This window comes from Sander vitreus, chromosome 4 (assembly GCF_031162955.1).
Source record: "Sander vitreus isolate 19-12246 chromosome 4, sanVit1, whole genome shotgun sequence".
NCBI classification, from domain to species: Eukaryota; Metazoa; Chordata; class Actinopteri; order Perciformes; family Percidae; genus Sander; species Sander vitreus.
Genome location: NC_135858.1, coordinates 19,637,784 through 19,656,877, shown reverse-complemented (window position 1 = coordinate 19,656,877; position 19,094 = coordinate 19,637,784). Strand labels below are relative to the sequence as shown.

The 19,094-nt window shown below is 40.9% G+C and overlaps 1 protein-coding gene across 1 annotated transcript in view; it reads left to right on the top strand.

Annotated features, from left to right (window-relative positions):
* The window catches only part of gli1 (GLI family zinc finger 1), a 58,406-nt gene that overhangs the window by 31,990 nt on the left and 7,322 nt on the right, over positions 1-19,094 (top strand). The window contains exons 2-7 of the mRNA XM_078248906.1: positions 13,240-13,349; positions 15,566-15,798; positions 16,539-16,640; positions 16,728-16,926; positions 17,544-17,712; positions 17,920-18,027. Coding sequence (XP_078105032.1) covers positions 13,279-13,349; positions 15,566-15,798; positions 16,539-16,640; positions 16,728-16,926; positions 17,544-17,712; positions 17,920-18,027 — 882 coding nt within the window. The 5' untranslated portion in view covers positions 13,240-13,278. The remainder of the gene's footprint in view (positions 1-13,239; positions 13,350-15,565; positions 15,799-16,538; positions 16,641-16,727; positions 16,927-17,543; positions 17,713-17,919; positions 18,028-19,094) is intronic.

Below are 19,094 nucleotides of genomic sequence, written 5' to 3'. Positions count from 1 at the left end.
CGAAAGCTGGCACAAGGTTTTACTCCACAGCACCTACAATTCATTAGTTCTTCAGGAACAAAGGAAGAAATCAAGACTATGCATGCCATAAACACATATGTGATATGTATGGGTAGCAATGCCACAATAATACAGGAGAACCAAACCCCACTTTAACCGACAACAAAACACAACAAAAAAAGTTTTCAAAGCATTACAAACTCTGCAAATGTTGCATGTAACAAATTCAATGTGTTTTCTAGGCCTTAGGCTATGTGTTCTGGTGAGAAATGTTAATGTAAACAAAATGAAAGGGTTCCCACATCAAATGAAAGGGTTCATACTGTAGTATTTCCCTTTTTTGCAAGGAGCCGTCAACTTGCATGTCTCAGCCATGGAACCAGTGATGTCAGATGCAGGGGTTGAAACAGATATAAGCAAAGGTTTGCACTGAATGAGTTTCCATACTAAGCAGACTCACAACAAGTTGAAAAGCTTAGACCAGACCACAAAAACTGCTAGCCCTCAGTGCCGTACAGAAAATGCTACAATCTGAGATTACATACTGCCAAACTTGGACACAACGGGCAACAGTCACGTAACAGTTGGTATATTTCACTCAACATAATTGGTTTACAAAGCATCACTGTTCACACAAAATGAATGTTGATTCATGTTACTGGTCATGTTACATCACAGAAGTTTTCTGCTATTTGTGCATGTAAACACTGATCATATCTCATCCATGAGGAAGAGGCTTCCTTTCACTGTGTCTCAGCCCTAAATTCCAGTCTGTATCTCCATGTAGTGCTCAGTGATGCGCAGGGAGCACATGCACGAACACACATAAACACTGACTCTCTCTGCAGACTCGGGCATATAAAGGCAAACTGTACACAAGGCTCACTTATTTACACATAAACTGCCACACATACACTGAAAAAAGATGTACATGCAGATATACACACGTGTATACAAACGTATACACACACACACACACACACACACTGTATGTAAATAAGAGGGGCACGATTTACGTCAGCAGCTCGTAAAGGCACACACACACACACACACACAGGTAGACGAGCTTCAACCTACAATCAAAAGAAGCCGTCCACCGTTGAGAAATAACATTGTTCTTTATGCAGCCGGCAGTGAGAGTGCACAGGGACCGTCTACAACAAGGCCACCCAATTTGTTTGGCCCGTGCTCTCTTTGTTTTGGCCCGCCATGTATTTGACATGCTCATGCTTAATCTCCTCTTATTTTAAAAGTAATGACTATGAAACGTACATTTTGTGCAATTAAAAAGTACGTACTTTGAGTTTAACGGCAATGTAACAGTGCTGGTAAAATTCCCATTTAAATTACATACGTACGTTTTATCTACGGAGAATGGCAAGAATTACTGTATTCTTCAACATCGACATTTATTTTTGGCCCGTGATATGAAAGAATTTGGGCACCTCTGGTCTACAAAGTGCAACACAGAAAAGATACAAAAAAATATTCAAAAACGTCATTATTATACAGTGTAGTGTCACCAAAATCATTTCACACATCAATTGTCTCATTTTCATTATACTATAAAAGAGAAGTTATTGAATATTTTTGTAGTAGACTCTTTTCGGTGTTGCACTTTGTTGACAGTCTGGAAGTCACGCACGCACGCACACACACACACACACACACACAGTAGGCAGCGCTTTTTCATAAGTGATTGCATGCTTCTGTAATAATGTATGATTTGTGAGAGTAACAACTGAAATTTATACACACAACAAAAATTATTTTTCAGTCAAATGAGCATGAAATGATGTACGTGTTTATTTGCATATAGAGTATGTGGACACATTCTACTGCTAGGAGGGAACGCACGTACTTAGAGCTGTCCACTTGTAATCAGATTACCCAGGACAAAACCAGTTAAGAACAGGGCCCAAGAGACATACTGTACTGTTGCAGAATCTTCTTCCCCTCCCCCTCTCCCTTCTGTAGTATGCATCTTTTTATTTTTCGCTCTAATAATTAGCTCGTAAGATATCAGGGCTGCTGCTTGGCGTCAGTCGGTCCTGGGATCTCAAAGATTTAACCCTGTGTGTGTATGTGCATGGGTGTATGTTTATGTGTGCGTGTGTGTGTTGTCTGCGTTTGTTTAGTTTGTAGACTCCTCTGGACGGCCATGACTCGTCTCTTCCTGACAGCATATGATCCTGAACCCGGCCAAGCCTTTCATTCGTTCAGGGAAAGTGTGTGTATGCTATTGCCTGCCTGCGTGCGCGCGTGTGTGTGTGTGTGTGTGTGTGTGTGTGTGTGTGTGTGTGTGTGTGTGTCTGTGTGTGAGTCTGAGTCACAAGCTAAGCCCCAAACACCAGCTCAGGGATCCCAGCCAATTAAAAGCTAACGCAGGCCCGGATGCCTTGCCCCTACCAACATCTGGGTATTAAACTAAACGCCTGCGATATATTAGTTATGAAGTCAGCAGCTCTCAGAAAGACCACACAGAAGAAGTGCACATTTTACTGTATGTCTCTGTGTATATGATCCAAATAGCTGCTCTGTAATTTGTTCACTGTGTAAATCGATGAGGTTTGTTTAAGTAAATGGCAAGCAAGAATGAAAAAGAACATAATTTTCATCCCTACTGTTTTGTATCAACACATCGCAGCAATCAGTTCGAATTTGATTTATAGTTTACTGCAGATTCCTAGTGGGCACACAAGAGTTGTGGATTGAGAAAAATGTGTGCACAGGAGAACACATACACACACAAAACACATACAAGGCAGGTATCAAAATGAACAGCAACTGTAAAAACAAAAGAAAAAAAAAAGAAAAATAAACACTTTAGGAAGGTGCAGAGAGTGAATCGGGAGCTAATCCAAGGAAAAAGAAGGAGGTAAGAGGGTGAAGGGAAAAGTTGAGGGAAAGCACAAGTGTGAAAGTGATGATATAACATCGTATGATACAATGACCCTTGATCAAAGGGTGTGTACACAAACATACACAGAGACTCACACAGACGTGCACAACTGTGAACTGATGAAGACAAGTCTCCACATGTGTGTTCAGCTACTGGGACAAATTTTAATACAGTTGGAATTGATTGCCTTGCCATATTTTTAGTCTTGATTATTTATCCTTTATCATATTTGTCTTGTTTAAATTAGGAAACCTACAAAATGGCTGCTTGTGTTTTTACAATTGCTTTGGCCCAATTTTCACAACAATTTTGAACTTTCAAAACTATTACAGTAAGACAACATTAAACACTATGTATTGAGAAGTGTGACATATTTTCTTACATAAAGAAATGACGATATTACCCCACAGTACTGAAAAGTATAATTTTAGTATATGAATAAATTTACATTCTATAAACAAGTCACTGAGAACACAATAATTGATACTGTGAGGAGCAAGTTTTTATCATATTTATTAGTTATATTTATTTTTGTCTGTTGAATTGCGTTCCAGCTTCTCCATCTAAAGGTCTACCAATTTGTTAGTCTTTCCATATAACCACATGTTTTACTGCCATTGCATCTCTCAGGTTGACCCTGACTTTAAAAGCCCCATTTTGAGCACCTGGTAGTAAAATCCGATCTGAGTGGACAGCTCCAAGTACAGGTGAAAACTCACTCAGGACGTATTGAGATCCGATCACTCCAACCACATTCGGAGGTGCATTCTTATAGCAGTGTGTACAGGTGTGTCCTCGGCCAATGTGTGTTTTGGATGTTATTATCATACTGTCGGTGTATTTGTTTCTATGCTGCCTGCTCTTATATCCTATCGGCTGTCTGGAGGTCTGTGCAGCACGGTTGCCTGGAAAAGACAGCTGCCAATTTCATAAAACGTCCCCGAATTATTCACCAATATGTAGGCTATTACTGTAGACATTCCTGCTCTTACGTTGCAACTTCAATTTATTATATTAATTAGTCTCGCATTGGCAGACCTATCTGCACAGCGCTGTGTTAGCTCTGGAGAAAGCCAGCGAGCCTGAATGGTCCAGGAGCGTCCGTGAACGGTTTAAGTTCCTATAAATTCTTCACAATAAAAGTCTGCGGTTATTTTGTTATTTAAAAGCTTTTATAATGAAGCAGTAACTTAACGACTCATATAAGCAAATATGAAATGTAAAATAAAGCAGATATCGAAACTTACCTTCAAACTACAGAGATTCAGCTAGAAACTACCTACGTACTGAGAGCTGAACACTCCTGCACAGGTCCCGGCGCCATCAGTAGACATCCTTATGTCTGCACACAGACTGTGGGCAGCGCTTTTTCATTACCCATCACACGTTTCTAATGTAAGATTTATTTGATAGGAACAACTGACATGTATACACACACACACGCACTTACACACAACCAGCCTATATGCAAACTGAAACGATGTACGTGTTTTTTTTTGCATATAGAGCGGGGAAGTGAGATCCGATCACAAGTGGTCACTTAGGCGGATTTCGAGACACATTTCACTGCCAGGTAAAAACTCACGTACTTAGAGCTGTCCACTTGTCATCGAATCACTCAGGACAAATGTTAAAACCAGGTCAAAACAGGCATTACATGTATGCATTAGTACAGCATCCTCCCTTCCTGAAACAAAAAAGCCCAGTAATGGAAAAATTAGCAGTCAACAAATTCCACATAGCTTTGTCTTGATTAATCCTGCCCAGTTGATTTTATGGTTGTGTTGTCTGTGTCTTGTTTCCCTTCTGTGAGAGGCTCTCAGAGCTGTGGTCACTGTGTGCGTCTGGTGGCCTGCAGGCCTCGTTGGCTGCGGTCGCTGTTTGGAGCGACTGTGCAGCGGTTTCTCAAATACAAATACACATAAACACATCCCCTCACGTAGTGCACTGTCTGGCTAGGTCTCTCTCTGCCTTTCTCTGTCTTGCTCTTGTTTGGTATCCGCCCCCACATGCTCTCCCCCCTCCATCCCCCGGAGCCCCTCTGTCTCCCTTTGCTCTATCTCCTCACCAGTTTTCCACCTCCTCTCTCTCCTCCCTCACTTCCAGCTGTGTTATACAGCTAAGGAATATAAGTAGCAGCAGGCCGGCTATAAATATCGCCTGCCCACCCAAGACTGTTAGGATTATTATTTTCCTTATAATCACTGTGGTCTTTCTATAAACCGAACAGATTATTATCTGGTTTTTGTCCCTGTTTCAATGTGTAACAGCCAGCTCCAGTGAATTTCTGCAGAAGACATTTTCCTTTTGCTGGTGTCAGGGAGATGTTTGACTGGAGATGATTTTCAAGGCCTTGATTTGTAGTTTACCTGCCACAGTGACAGTAAAGCCTCAGCAGTGATGAGTAGAGTGGATAAAAACAGGAGGAAAAATTAGTATAGATGCAGAAGGATGGGAGGAAAAGAGCAACAAGCAGCTGGGTGACGTTCAGGAGTGCTGGTGAAGGTTAAGAGGAGTGCTTAGTGTGATTTACAATGACAAAGCTCTGTTCTTCTTTCCTTGAAAATGGGGGTTGGGCTCCTAGTTGTTTATAAATGGAGCATTTTCTACGCGCTGCCTCGGTCTACAGCTGGGAGCCAGCTGTGTGAATCAACTTCTCCTCATCTGCTTTATCCATCTATCCTTCTCTCTTTTTTTTCCTCCCCGTTTCCTCAGCTTCTCCTCCTTAAAAGGAGTTCAAAGAAATATTTGTGGTTGGGGCATTACCTACCTGATACATAGACATAGTAGTCGTAGAAAAAGAAAAAAGAGAGGAAGACATGAGTTTGATGTTACTTGGTAGACAGAGAGGGGAGGAAGGTGTGTGGGGGGAGGAGAAGAGACTGGAGGTAAAGACACAGGAGGGAGGAGAGAAGGGGAGCAGGGTACAGGAAACCACAGGTATGTGCAGGATGGCGGGTGGGTGGCCTGGAGAGAGGACAGAGGAAAAGGGGGATTGTGGAGGAGTGAAGGAACAGCAAGTTATTGGTCGAGTAAAGAGGAAGGAAACACTCACATGTCCTCTTGATAGGGTTGTTGGTTGAAATCACTAAACCGATAAATGTTAAACATCGAACTGCCTTTGAGAAAGCAAAGCTGCTCAGCGGCCAGCAGTACAAAACTGTGCTTGTGCAGGCAAATGAAAACACTATAAAGTCACTGACTGATCAGGCCAACAGTTACAAAGGTGGTAAAACAGTAATAATGAGTGTGCAGCAAAGGCAGTGTGTTGCTTGAACAAGACAGCTTTAGTAAATTAGGCACCAAAATTGGTTGTTTGGTAGTGTATTTAGCAAGCACTTTACCTTTTTTCCTCTTCTCTACACCCTCAGCGGCTGTACGTAACCCTATTTTCCTCTGCAACTGCTGCTCCTGGCATAACTTTTCATCATGTTGAAAAATAATATGGCTTTCAGCTTGCCTTAACTTAAAAAAAAGTTCACTAAAGCTCATCAATTGCTGTTTTCTGCTCTGTTTGCTTGACTCCTTTTTACTGTGCTTGGTTTAGCCCGGCTCACGGTTCTACTGTTTGTAGTCATGTCGAGCTGCTGCTCTCAAGCCCTGATGTCTGTCATCAGTCACTCTGACTGTGTAGCAACAAGGGATCAACTTTTCATTCTGCCATTTCGACAAGGTGAGAACCCCAGCAGTGAAACATCAGCACCACAGCTTCCTCACAACACAGTTTACAGTACAGGGATACATGAGGTGTGAATCAGTGTGGTTGAAACCTGGGTTATGGTGTTGACTGTATTCAACCACAGTGGTAGTCTAGTAAACATTAGTTTAGGGCTTCAGGGATTCTTCTTTCTCAACATAGCTGTCAAATGACAAGTTTCTAGTCTTCCCCTTATGAACCCAAGATCATTAGTAGTATTGTTGTCATGTGAGGTGAGTCACTCATTTCAAGTCTCATTTAGAGGGGGGTCCACAACATCAAGATTTATCTAATGTATTCTATTCTAATTTATTGATTTAATTTCATCTTTTTTTATTTATTTCAATCAAAATGCATGAATAATTTATTTTTTTTATTTTTATTTTTTTATGACTTTGATTCTCATTTCATTTTACGAGCCGACTGCATCACAAACGCTACTAGTTTCTTCTGTGAGTTTTAAACATAGACTGTATAAAAAAGGTTTTAAAGCGCTCCCAAGCACTGCAATGCTCTCCCTTCTCTTCATTGAAGCCTCTGTGTCTACAGGCTTGTGGTGATGCGCAATGTGCTATAGGTGCCAAAAAAAATCTGTTTGGTACTGCCAATTTGTTTTGTTTTGTTCATGTGTGCAATAAACATTACACTTCATGAGAAAAAAAAAAAATCAGGGCAGAAAAATCGTGAGATCATATTTTTCCCCGAATCGTGCAGGCCTAATCACAATAGCACTGAAAGTCAACACAACTTGTTCACCTACTCACAGTGATGCTTACTTTTGTTTGGTATCCATTGAAATTGTCTGTTTTGGCTTATAAGCAATTAAACCTGTTTAAATAAAACTCAAAGTAGCTGATTAAGTAGATATGACATTAAGCTTCCCTGCAGCAGGTCATTGAATAGGGCTTATTGTACATTACAGTGATGTCTCCAGCCCTGTGGCCTTTCAGTGGTCACACCATTAGCCCCCATCACATTACAGCAGCTGTGAGGAATTCAGAGAGTCTGAAAAAGGGGTAAAAAAACACAAGGGAGGGTGGATGGGGAAGAATAGCAGGGAAGGAGGAGAGTCTGTGTTGGGTGGGGGTTACAAAAACAAAGCCAGAATTTAAAAACAAAATTTACCACCGAAGGAAAACAACAGGGCTAGAAAAAGTTGGTGGGTGAGGAGAGAGAGAAATAAAAGAGGAAAAAATGAAAAAGAAAACAAGGTAGAATCTGGACTGTGGTTGGCTGCGGGCCCAAGCCCCCGCCTTCATTTCCCCCCCCCCCTCATGCTCAGTCTCCTGCCCTAACACAACAGAATCCCTCACAAGCCCAGCCACATCAGGAACGGCTGGCTACATTATAGCTGCCATTATCGTCTCTCAAGTCATAACAGCCAGAGAACACCCACCTCGACTGCAGCTCCGCCAGGAGGGGGAGGGGCGAGGGAGAGGTCGCAAGAGCAGGAATGAGCCGAGAGAGAGGGAATGAGGGAGAGGGTGGAGACAGCGGGGGAGAAGAGAGAGAGAGAGAGAGAGAGAGAGAGAGAGAGAGAGAGAGAGAGAGAGAGAGAGCAGGAGATAGCCAGAGATAGAGATACAGAGCAAGGAAAAAGGCAGAATGAGAGGGGGGAAGTAGGGAATGAAGGAGAGGGTGGGATAGTTCCAGAAGGGGGTTTACACTGCATGACATGCTCCAAAGATGTGTGTTGAGTTTGATTAAGGCTGTTTTTTGTTGTCTAAAGTAAAAGATTATCCAGCAAACACACACTGTATACTCACATTCCCATCTGAGAGTAGAGGAGAAATGAGGTTAAGAGGAGAGGGGCTGTCATTAAATGCCACTTTCTACATTGGCTGGGGAGGGAGGAGGGGGAGATGTGCGAGTCCGAGTTTAGTGTTACACCCAAGAGTAAAGGAGCGTAGAAGCAGAGTGGAGCAAGTCTGGATCAGGCTTTTTGTCTGACACAACCAGTGACCTGTGGAAATGTCTGTCCTCTCTGGAGACTTCCTCAGAGGGAGGAGGACTGACACTTAATGGGAAAGTCACAAATGGCCAAACCTGTGCAAGAATAAACAATGTTTCTCTTTGTATACCACAAATACAAACTATCACCTGAGAACTGAAGTTTGTGGGACAAATGCGTACCTAAAGCCATTAGATAAAAAGTCACCTATGCAGTCGAAGCCCTGCAACAAGTGGGCTACAAGATATGTGAAGCTTATGGTGTTGATTTGCTGATTAATAGTTAAGATAATATTACACTTTAACATCATCAGAAAGCATGAACACACTCACTGAGCCATGTTCCTTTTAAATACAACATGGCTTGGTTTCATTAAGTGAGACTGTTTAACTTTTAAAAGATTAAATAGCACATCATTCCTCTTAATAAAAATCCCTTCTTGCTTAATTCAATACTCAGGTGTTGCTGCTACAGCTTTACTTGGTTTGGTATGACCAGTTTGGTGGCTAATGTTAGCAAACTTTGATGCAGCGGTTGGGTTTCTGACAGTAAATGAGTAATAGACAAATTAGGGATACAAATAGTTTTATTTATTGGTGGTAAGCTGTGTTGGTTTGGTGAGTAAGTAGGTAAGGCGGAATAGAAATGTATTAGGCTAGACCACAGTCAGGGCTTCTCGGCTCGTTTAAAAATATCCAGTAGGCTAATATCATCTATCCAGGATACCATCCAACTTCAAGCATCCATGAGCTTGTCTCTGTAAAAATATTACATTGCCTGGGAGCCATGCTTTAAAAAGACACATTTTGATATTTGATATTTTAGAGGTCACTTTGGTGTCTTCATAAACCATAGATTTGATCTTCCAAGAGTTTTTACATGTTTTGTTCTTTTTCAAAACAGGATGATTTTCTATATATTGTGTGCCAACTACTAATGCTACATTCATGGCCAGTTTTTTCACACCAGTTTCATCATATTCCTGTGTACGGTTGATGATGTTGAGGACAAAGCAATTTAGAGGTGTCTGGCTTTTAGGTGTGGCTTACTTGTATGGGGTGGTGATGTTACAGGCGTGGGAAGCTTGAGTATTTGAATAGAGAGGTTTTGGGTGTAGAAAGTGGCTGGACATCCTGTCCTCATCCTCGGCCCTTTGGTTCCTGCCCAGCTCGCCGTGCCGCAGCAGAGCAGACTTGTTTAGTTAGCCGTTTGATTTATGACCTTGGGGTTTTTAACATGCTTCTGCCCCATCCCTCTAAAACCCAGCACCACAAAATTACACTGGGGAGCAAACTCTGGGAGTTTCTCATAAGATATTGACCTAAAATAGCACAATGCCATGGCACCTGTGTCAGCAGCACCATGCATGTATGAAATATGTGCTTACATGCTGTACAAAAATACATATATCAAACATGTTCACATAGCTTAAAGTAGATAGGTGCATTAACACATTTATTTATTGGATTTATTGTTGTTTGACATTTTGTAAATATGTTCAGTATCAAATAGGGCTGTACCGAATAGTTCAAAGCTTCATTTAGAACATTGACATTGAATTTGTTCGAACGTTCGAAATCTTGATTCATTAACTGCACAAATGTATATATAAGTTATATATCTAAACATTCTAAAATATCTTAATGTAATTTCTAGAAAACAGGAATGCTCTGACTTGTTAAACATTAATTCTGTTGACTTATTCTACGTTTGGGTTTGCTTCACTGGATAAGAGCATACTCTGTAGCCTAACATGCAAATTAATTGCACAACACACAGATGAGTTTGTGTACATAGAACAGTAACACTCACTCACACATGCTGCCTTGCTCCCTGGAGAAACATCGCAAACATAAAAATTCCAGCTTGCTTATGCGCAGGTGGTCTCATACATTATTCACTTTTACTTTGAGATCCATCACCATTTATCATGTCAAACACACTCTCTCTAACACACATGCTGCACTGCAAATACACTTGTCCCCAAAACTCCATTCTCATACACACCTGCCACTGTGGTTAAGACAGTACAAACTGCTTTGCTATATTCACAGTTATACTCACTCTTTCACGCACAGTCTCTGCAGACTTGGTGGCCACTGAATTATTATGCTACCCCCTGGCAAGACTGACAGGTGTGTCAGTGTGTGTGTGTGTGTGTGTGTGTGTGTGTGTGTGTGTGTGTGTGTGTGTGTCAGGCTGCCTGGCTACCCCCTTCTTGGTATTTATGAGTTCTGGACAGCTGAGGTGCTCTGCGAGATCTCTATTTAGCGCTTCCGGCTAATTATCATACACACATCCGAAGCAGCCGCCCACATAATTTAGCCACTCGCTAACTTTGCGTATCAAATCCCCCTGGTGGCTTGTGGGCTTAAATAGGTCCCTACTGCCCTTTTAACACTTGTGCTACTACATAACAGGCCTGGCAACCTGTTACACTCAAACCACAGAGCTTTCATCTGCACTGGTAGCGAGCTTTCCCAGTTTGGGAGTGAGCACTTGTCACATAAACAGCAGCAATGGGATATTTTGATTCCACATGCATGGCAAGGATTTTATAGAGTCAAAGAATATGGTAAATAGATATAATAGATTTTTTTTAAAACTTGTTTAAAATCAATGTATATATTTATTGTTGCATTTTCTTTGAGACACAGCATGTTTCTGATCAAAAAGGGTTAAAAAAAATATTGACACAAAAATGATGCAATAGGCCTGACTATACATGTAATTAAGTTGATTTGACAAATGATCAAGATTTATATGAACACATTTTTTGGCTTTTTTCCATTTGTGGTAGCTCTGACATCAGTGTGTATAGTCACTTGTAGGTCCTAATTACCTGTGTAACCATGTAAGAGCCCACAGTCCTGACTATTAGTACCTGCACTGATGTGGTTGGATGTAATGAGCAGGTGCTTATTCCCAAGAATTACCTTACACATGCACTCGTGCTGAGAGATACCATCTCAATATGAATTTCATACAAAAAATGCTTTCTTCTACTTTCATTTTTCTCTGTTTGTGTTGCTAACATCGAATAACTATTTGTTTTTTTAAGCGTTGAGGCAAAACTCAGAGTTTCTTCTTCTCTATGTCTTTTCCACGGTGATCGCTACTTTTCAGGATGGGAAGGTGCGGCAGGTTTTTAGTGTCTATCAACAGTGTTTGAGGTGCATTACTTTGTTTAGAGAAGAGAGATTACAGCCAAGTCCACTGTTTTGTCACAGGGTTTTGTCTAATCTGTCGGGAGTGTTTCAGGGCACATTAATGCCATCACATGAACTGCTTTTAAAATCTCTAACATACAATTACCAGAGCTGAGAGTTGTATATTCCTTTCACCAATTCAAGTTTCTATTTATGTGACATTAATGTTAATTTTATGTAATCATATGTACTTGTGGATGTCATGATTTTGTTAACCAATTAGAGCTGTATATGCTTTTATTTCTATAAATGTGTGACTGCAGAAGGGCAATTCAAGCATTGTGCTCAAAGTACCCTATCGAAGGGTTGAACAAGTTCTTAATACTCGGACAGAAATTAACACTCAAACCACTGCACAACTGACCTTTAAATCCCATTTAACAACAAACCTGTAATGGGGTTTGCCTTCAGTTTACCTCAATGTTATGCACAGTCTGTGTTCAACATGTTGTTGAAATGTCTTTTTTGTTGAATTGTCTGTTGTTGAATCTGTCGTCGTCATTTATCTCTTTTCCATATTATTTCCATTGTATGAAACTTTATATTTTTGGAAAATGTTGTAGCTATTTTATTTGTATCTGACTGACTATAGTTTTTAAACATTTTGCAATTAATATTTTATATTCCAAACATACAACTAATCCAATAGTTTATGATGGATTGAAGCAGGTATGGACCATCTACAAAATATGAATCTAAAATTCTAAATCCAAATCTTTCTTTGCATGTCTATTCATTCTGTTTAAACCCAGTATTTCTGCACAGTTACAGATAAAGATTAGGCTACACCAATATTAACCTATTGTTATTATACTATTTGTAGAATTAGATTCCAGCGGGGGCTGTGTAGGATTGTTTCCGACTTGCGTGATCCAAACATTTCCAAAAACTCCAGTGCGTTGTTTCTGTCGTGAAATAATGTTGCTAAAAGCTAGGGCACGATTATTATTTCATCATTATTGTATGCCCTTATTGGATTAGCCTGCATGTATTTATGTTGACAAAACTGACAAGTTATATTCATTAAAGAGTTAATTTAATAGGGTGATGACGTCATTAAATATGACGACAGACATTCAAATCTTTATTCGAAAACCTCAATAGAAGCTTCAAATATAAAAAATTACATTCAGTACAGCCCTACTTCTAACCTACAGTATTTGACTTACTGCAAGTTCAAATTTGAATGCAGGACTGCAGGATGTATTTTTACTGTGTTTAACATTATTTCTACTGCGGTTTTTACATTTCTACTTTTACTTAAGTAATGGATTTTGTTCCAGCTTTGTTTAAATTAAGTATGACTCAAACTGTTTGGCTTGATTTGGTCTGTTATTACCACCCTACATATTCTTTTTTCTTTCCCCAACCGCAATTGTTTTTGTTTATTTGCCTTTTCTTTCTAGTGTAGTTTAGTTTGGTGGGGTTTGTTTGAGTTTCCTCACTTCACCCTAACCGTATCCTTGTCTTTGTGTGACAGGTCCAGGGTGTACGGGGAGCAGTAGGTCTCGGAGCTCCAATGCCAGTGGACATGCAGCCACACCAGGGGCTGTATCACTACGAGACCTCACCCAGCCAGCCCTCCAGGGGGTAAGACAGTAGTGTGGCTGCATTTTAACTGGTTAAACATAACGGTTTCACATAAGAGAAATATATGGAATAGTTCAACATTTTAGGAAATACGCTTATTTGCTTTCTTTTCAAGAATAAGCTAAAACTTATTTTATCGATAAGAAGATCGATACCACTTTCATGTCTAAAAGTTAAGTACAGAGCTAAAGTGATTTCAGGTGGAGTTACATGTTGACCTCAACCAATGCTGGATGTTTGCGGCAGACACCCATATGGATGTGAGAGTTAAAAGAATCTAAGAATATATCACCCAATATTCCTGTGCTGTATAGAGGACAAACTATGTCTTTTTTACTTAGCAGCCAACATATACAACAATAGTGGTATATCTGTGAGAGCTAATGTCAGTCAACATATGGACCCCAGCAGATTAATGCAGGCTTACATGTTTATTGACAAACAGTTTATCCATCCTCCCAGCACAACTATTGCATGGGTTGACAGATATGGTTGCCACAATGGTATAAAACCTGGCAACCTCACTGTGATGACAAGACTGAGATGAAAAGTTGTGCAGTCACTGCTCCTGGCCCAGCATTAACGCTTCCCCTAAAATCACAAATGTAGTTGTTTTCTGTTTTTGTACAGGTTTGACTTTGTGTCAATAAGTTTGAAGGTCTTGGTAGATATATTTTCTAACTTTAGACAGATGCCGGCTATCCGTTTCCCCCGCTTCCAGTCTATATGCTGAGATTAATCAATCTTCTCAGAAATCGCAGAAGTCCATCTCTTAAAGCAGGGATCATACTCATCTTAGAGGCTCGGAGACTGTTCCTATTTTCATCACACAGATATTCTGAGGATGCAGAAGTCTAGGTCTCGCTGCAATTGTTGTGGACACAGTACTAGCTCAGCCCCTCACTCCTCCCCTCTTCTCCCTCCCTTCCTCATGCCACCCAGGTTGCGGGTGGACTCGGCCTCTCTCTGACAGCTGCTAATTACAGGCTGACCAGGCCCCGCTGCGCTCTGCATGACTGCCTCGCACCCCGCTCAGGTTACCCAGAGTGAGGGAGAAACAGAGAGAGATGGAGAGAAAGGTGGCTGGTCGGGACAGAGAAAGACAGAGGAGCAGGAGGAGGAGGAGGAGGAGGAGATAGAAAGTGACAGAGAGAGAAAGAGAGAGAGAGAGAGAGAGAGAGAGAGAGAGAGAACAGAAGGGATGAATGGGAGAAAGGAGGAAGAATGGGAGGGAGAGGTAGAGTCGGGGGGAACCAGCACAGTGGATTAGAGAGGACAGATTAAGTTCCTGTGTGGAATACACGTTGTGGTGAAAGAATTAAAAACCTGAAAGGACGATTTAGGAGAAGGTGGATAGATGAAGTCTGCCCCTTTAGGAGACTAGGAGAGGAGCGAGAGAGAGAGAAAAAGACAGATTTTGAACTAACCAGTGAGACTGAAATAAGGTCAGAGAAAACATTGAAATTCATAAGAAGGTTGGAAAGTTCCAATGGAGCTTCCCTTCTCTAGTTCGGTAGGGGAAAACCCAGATGAGTAAGTTTCCACAGTGTAGACCAACATAAGGGTTATACCCCATCTAGTGGCGAGAACGAGACATCACAAGACATTAGAGCAGAGATGAGCATCTGGGTCTTTTTTCTCAGAGTTCAGCTCCACTGACAGTGCTTCCTTCTACTGTCTACTAACTCTAAAAGGTTACTATAAAAAGGTAGAATTTATAGAAGCTTTACAATTGCCATAATCTTCTCTCATTTATATGGGCCCAAAAGTGACACAGGAAACATAATAACAGAAATATAATATCCTTTCAATATGTATTGCCCATTTGGTTATTTATGTATTAAGTTTTGGTAAAATGTAAATTTATTTAATTTAGTTCTAATTTATCTTTCTCATTAATGTCTTACATGTATTCACTTTAGGGTCCCTAATCTACTCACCTACCACTACTGAATATGTTCCTCTGTAATGCTTTCTACCTCTCAGTGACTTGCAACACTCTTGAACCTTAAAATGTCTATTTTGTCACAAAAGTACAATGTTTCAAGCCCAATTTTGCTCTTCATCATGTATAGAGGAGAAGGCATTTTAAAGAGAACATTGTTGCACTACATTCTACCAATTCTACATCATGTCTTTTTGGAGTTGCCATTTGATTTTGCACATTAGTTTAGATTATTTCTCATAATCAATAACTGTTTTTTTTATATCTGCAGCCTAGTCCCATCAGAACAGTCTCCCTACAGCGATGTGTCCTCGCTGCGTGCCCCAATCCTCAACGGCCCTTCCCAGGACTGCCGCGCTATGTATAATCACATGACTCCCAGTATGACTCATGGATCAGGCCCAGGACAGGGGATTGGCCACTGCATGGATCAATATATGAGGCCCCCTCAGGCCCCACTGCCACACAGTATGATGGGCCACAGGGGCATGCCGCCCACAGAGGGTGAGTCAGAGTATCTTTTACATCTCCTTAATTTTACAGCTGCTACTGATTTGGGCATACAGATACCTGAGTACCTGAGTCTTTCTACTGAGTAAGAAACTGAGACTACCCAGATTTTAACAATAGAAAAGATGTTGTACTGCTGAGATATAAATGTGTCAGCAGCTTGAACTAATCTAAACTGAGATAAAAATAGACCCTGTAAACATTAAGTATGTAAATAGTGAATCTGAGATGCCAGTGGATTACTGTTGCATTATGTTATCATCCCTTTGTTTCCAATTCTACTTCACCAAGAGGAAGAGTCTAGACTATAAAACCTCCCAGGACAGTTAACTGGCTCTCATCCTCACTTGTCATTTCATAAAAGCTAGATTTTACAAGTGCTACTTGCTGCTGTACCTACAGTAAAACTCCAAATGACATGATTGTTGTGTGGCCAACCCCAATTCAAGTAGCTGTCTTTTCTTGTTCAACCAATGAGCTCATTAGATGCACAAGACTGCAGGTCAACATCATGTGTAGTTGAGATTTTGAACATGCACACTGGCCATTGTGAGTTACAGAAAACTATAAACCCATTGTCTGCCTGCATTAAATTGACACTTCAGACCACTTACGTAGGCTACGGCGAAAGCTCTGCGTAGAGCGTGCAAACATAAATCCACCTTAAGAGATGTTAATGTGGATCTTTGCAGTGGTAGGTTTCATTGTTTCTGTCTGTCCTTAATTTTTCACAGGTGGCAATAGCACCCCCTACTGTAACCAGAACAACATGATGTCCTCACATCACAATTTCTGCCAGATTCAGCCTGGCTCTGATCAGATTGGCTCAGTCGATGGTATGTCAACACTACCCACTCTTTCCTTAAATCTAGTCTCTAAAAGATGTTGTACCATCAAAGCTAATCCTCCTGCTCCCCTTTTAGGCTCGAGGTTCTCCACGCCTCGTTCCATGCTGAAGCTGAGTAAAAAGAGAGCTCTGTCCATCTCTCCTCTGTCTGATGCCAGTGTAGACCTGCAGACAGTGATCCGCACATCACCCAACTCCCTGGTGGCCTTTGTCAACTCTCGCTGCAACCCTAACGGGGCCAGTTCTTATGGCCATCTCTCTGTGAGCACCATGAGGTCAGATATTTTACTAATCTATGTTAAGCACAAAAATGCATTTAAAAGCCAGCAATATCCATATCCATCACCTCCGACTAGTAAGGTCTAATATCCAAGGTAATTGATTTAAAGTATCTGCTGCACATTTCCTTTTCCCTTAAAATAGAATATGCAATGTTTTACTTTGAGGCTTGAAGTTTGTTGTTAGTTCCTATCCCTTCATTAGCATATTTATTACCTTACATTTATCTTCTACTTCAAAACACCATCCAGTATGAGCGTGAGCTAATTACATCTCTAAAGCCACCACAGATGGTTGAAAACAGACATCAAATGCAGATAAACTGCAATAAAATACATTTAAGAACAAACCAAAACTTTGGTGAAATTCAACAGTGCTTGATAGCTGCAAGCTAGATGCTCAATTGCTCAGCAAACAGTTTCAAACAGTACATATGTAGATTTACACCAAGTCAAATGAGGAAAATTGGCAAATAATTAATAGAAACCTACACCTACAGATTTTAATATTTCAGCAACTTGGCCACCGGTTATATTCATTTTGATTTGACCCGTATCATTAGCTTTTAATCTCCTAAAGTCATCATATTGTTGTTTTCTCTGTTACTCCACAGCCCGTCCCTCGGCTATTCCAGCAATATAAACTGCCAATCCAGGCAACAAGGTTCAATGTATGGAGGAGGCGGAGGGACGCCTTTGGGTGGACACACACCAGGTCCCTGCCAAGGTTCCCGCTTACCCCCCCACAATCCTCGGCTTCACGCTCCACCCAAGCATGGACACGTAAGACAGCTCAATCACTCGCTATACAAAGCTGTCAGAAAAATTCAGTATCAGTGCACTCTTTGCTTGGGAGAGGATGGATGGGAGGTAGGAATAGGAAGCTAAAACAGGTTTACGATAGGAAGAATTCAAATGTGTTAATTGTATGAATGTGAATAACTAAGTGTCAGAAACAAAAGGTGACATGATGTGTGTTTTGTTTTGTAGCTAAAAACAGAGCCAGGGCTGGGAGGTATGATGGATGGCATGAATGTAAAGAGCCTGGAGGAGAGGTCAGAGGGAGATGTGGCCAGTCCTTCTTCCACTGGCACTCAGGTACAGAAACAGTCTCACAAGTAGTTGAAAGTAGTTGAGAGTAAAAACATTTGTGGAGTCAAGAAAAGTGAGTGGAGGACAAACAAATTGCTCTTGGTAGCTACAGTATATACCTAAGGGATTATGCATTGATCGGCTTATACCATGGTCGCTTGCCACAAGAACATTTTTTAAGACCATTAAAATATATTTTCATGCATTTTGCAATCTATATTTTTTATTTAAACAATAACTCTGTTTCCCTTGTACCTCAATTCCCATCCCATAAGGTTCCTATGCAATGCAAGCATTGTTCACTGCTCCAGTAAATAGGAGGAACTTATACGACATGGCAATGGGAGATATTTCTTGTCCGCTCAGCTCATAGAACCACATCCATGCATAGAACCCTTTGGCTCAGCTACGAGCCAAACGTTAGCCAGCTAACGTTATGATAGCAAGATTTAAAGTCCATAACTTATTGCGTACGGATGACAATCAGTAAATGTAATTTGACAGTATGTATACAAGCTAACTATAGCCATTGTCCCCAAATCAATATCAAGACTACTGTTGGCTGCAGCGAGTTGAATAGTGAATGTGATGCGAGATGATCGCTAAACACAGTGGTGTTTTAGGTGGAAACAGTGGTGGGGCATCAACTACTTTGCACAGACACAAAACCAACAGAATACCCTATTTCACATTTCCCACATAGTTAAACGACTGGGCAAATATGCCTACCTGTTCTCAACTTGCTGTTGTAATGCTCAATTTCCCATTCCCATCAATTACCACGTTGTCCTGCTGCTTTCATGTTTGGTAATCCTCTCAGAAAGATGCTCGAGATCCTGAAAGCCCGTTCTTGACTAGGTACCATCCCATCCTAAAAACACACACGGGAAGCAAAAAAGTAAAAGTGTCTTCTCTGATAAGCTAGTTAGCCACATTTTCTTGGAGAACCACTCCAGGTTAAATGGAATATTTCTTACCAAGGGTTTGGTTTATAACAATATCACTGAGGTGTTAAATCTAAAGTTTGTCTTTAAGAGGCAGACTTTCACATTTGTGCTGTAGAAGATAATCCA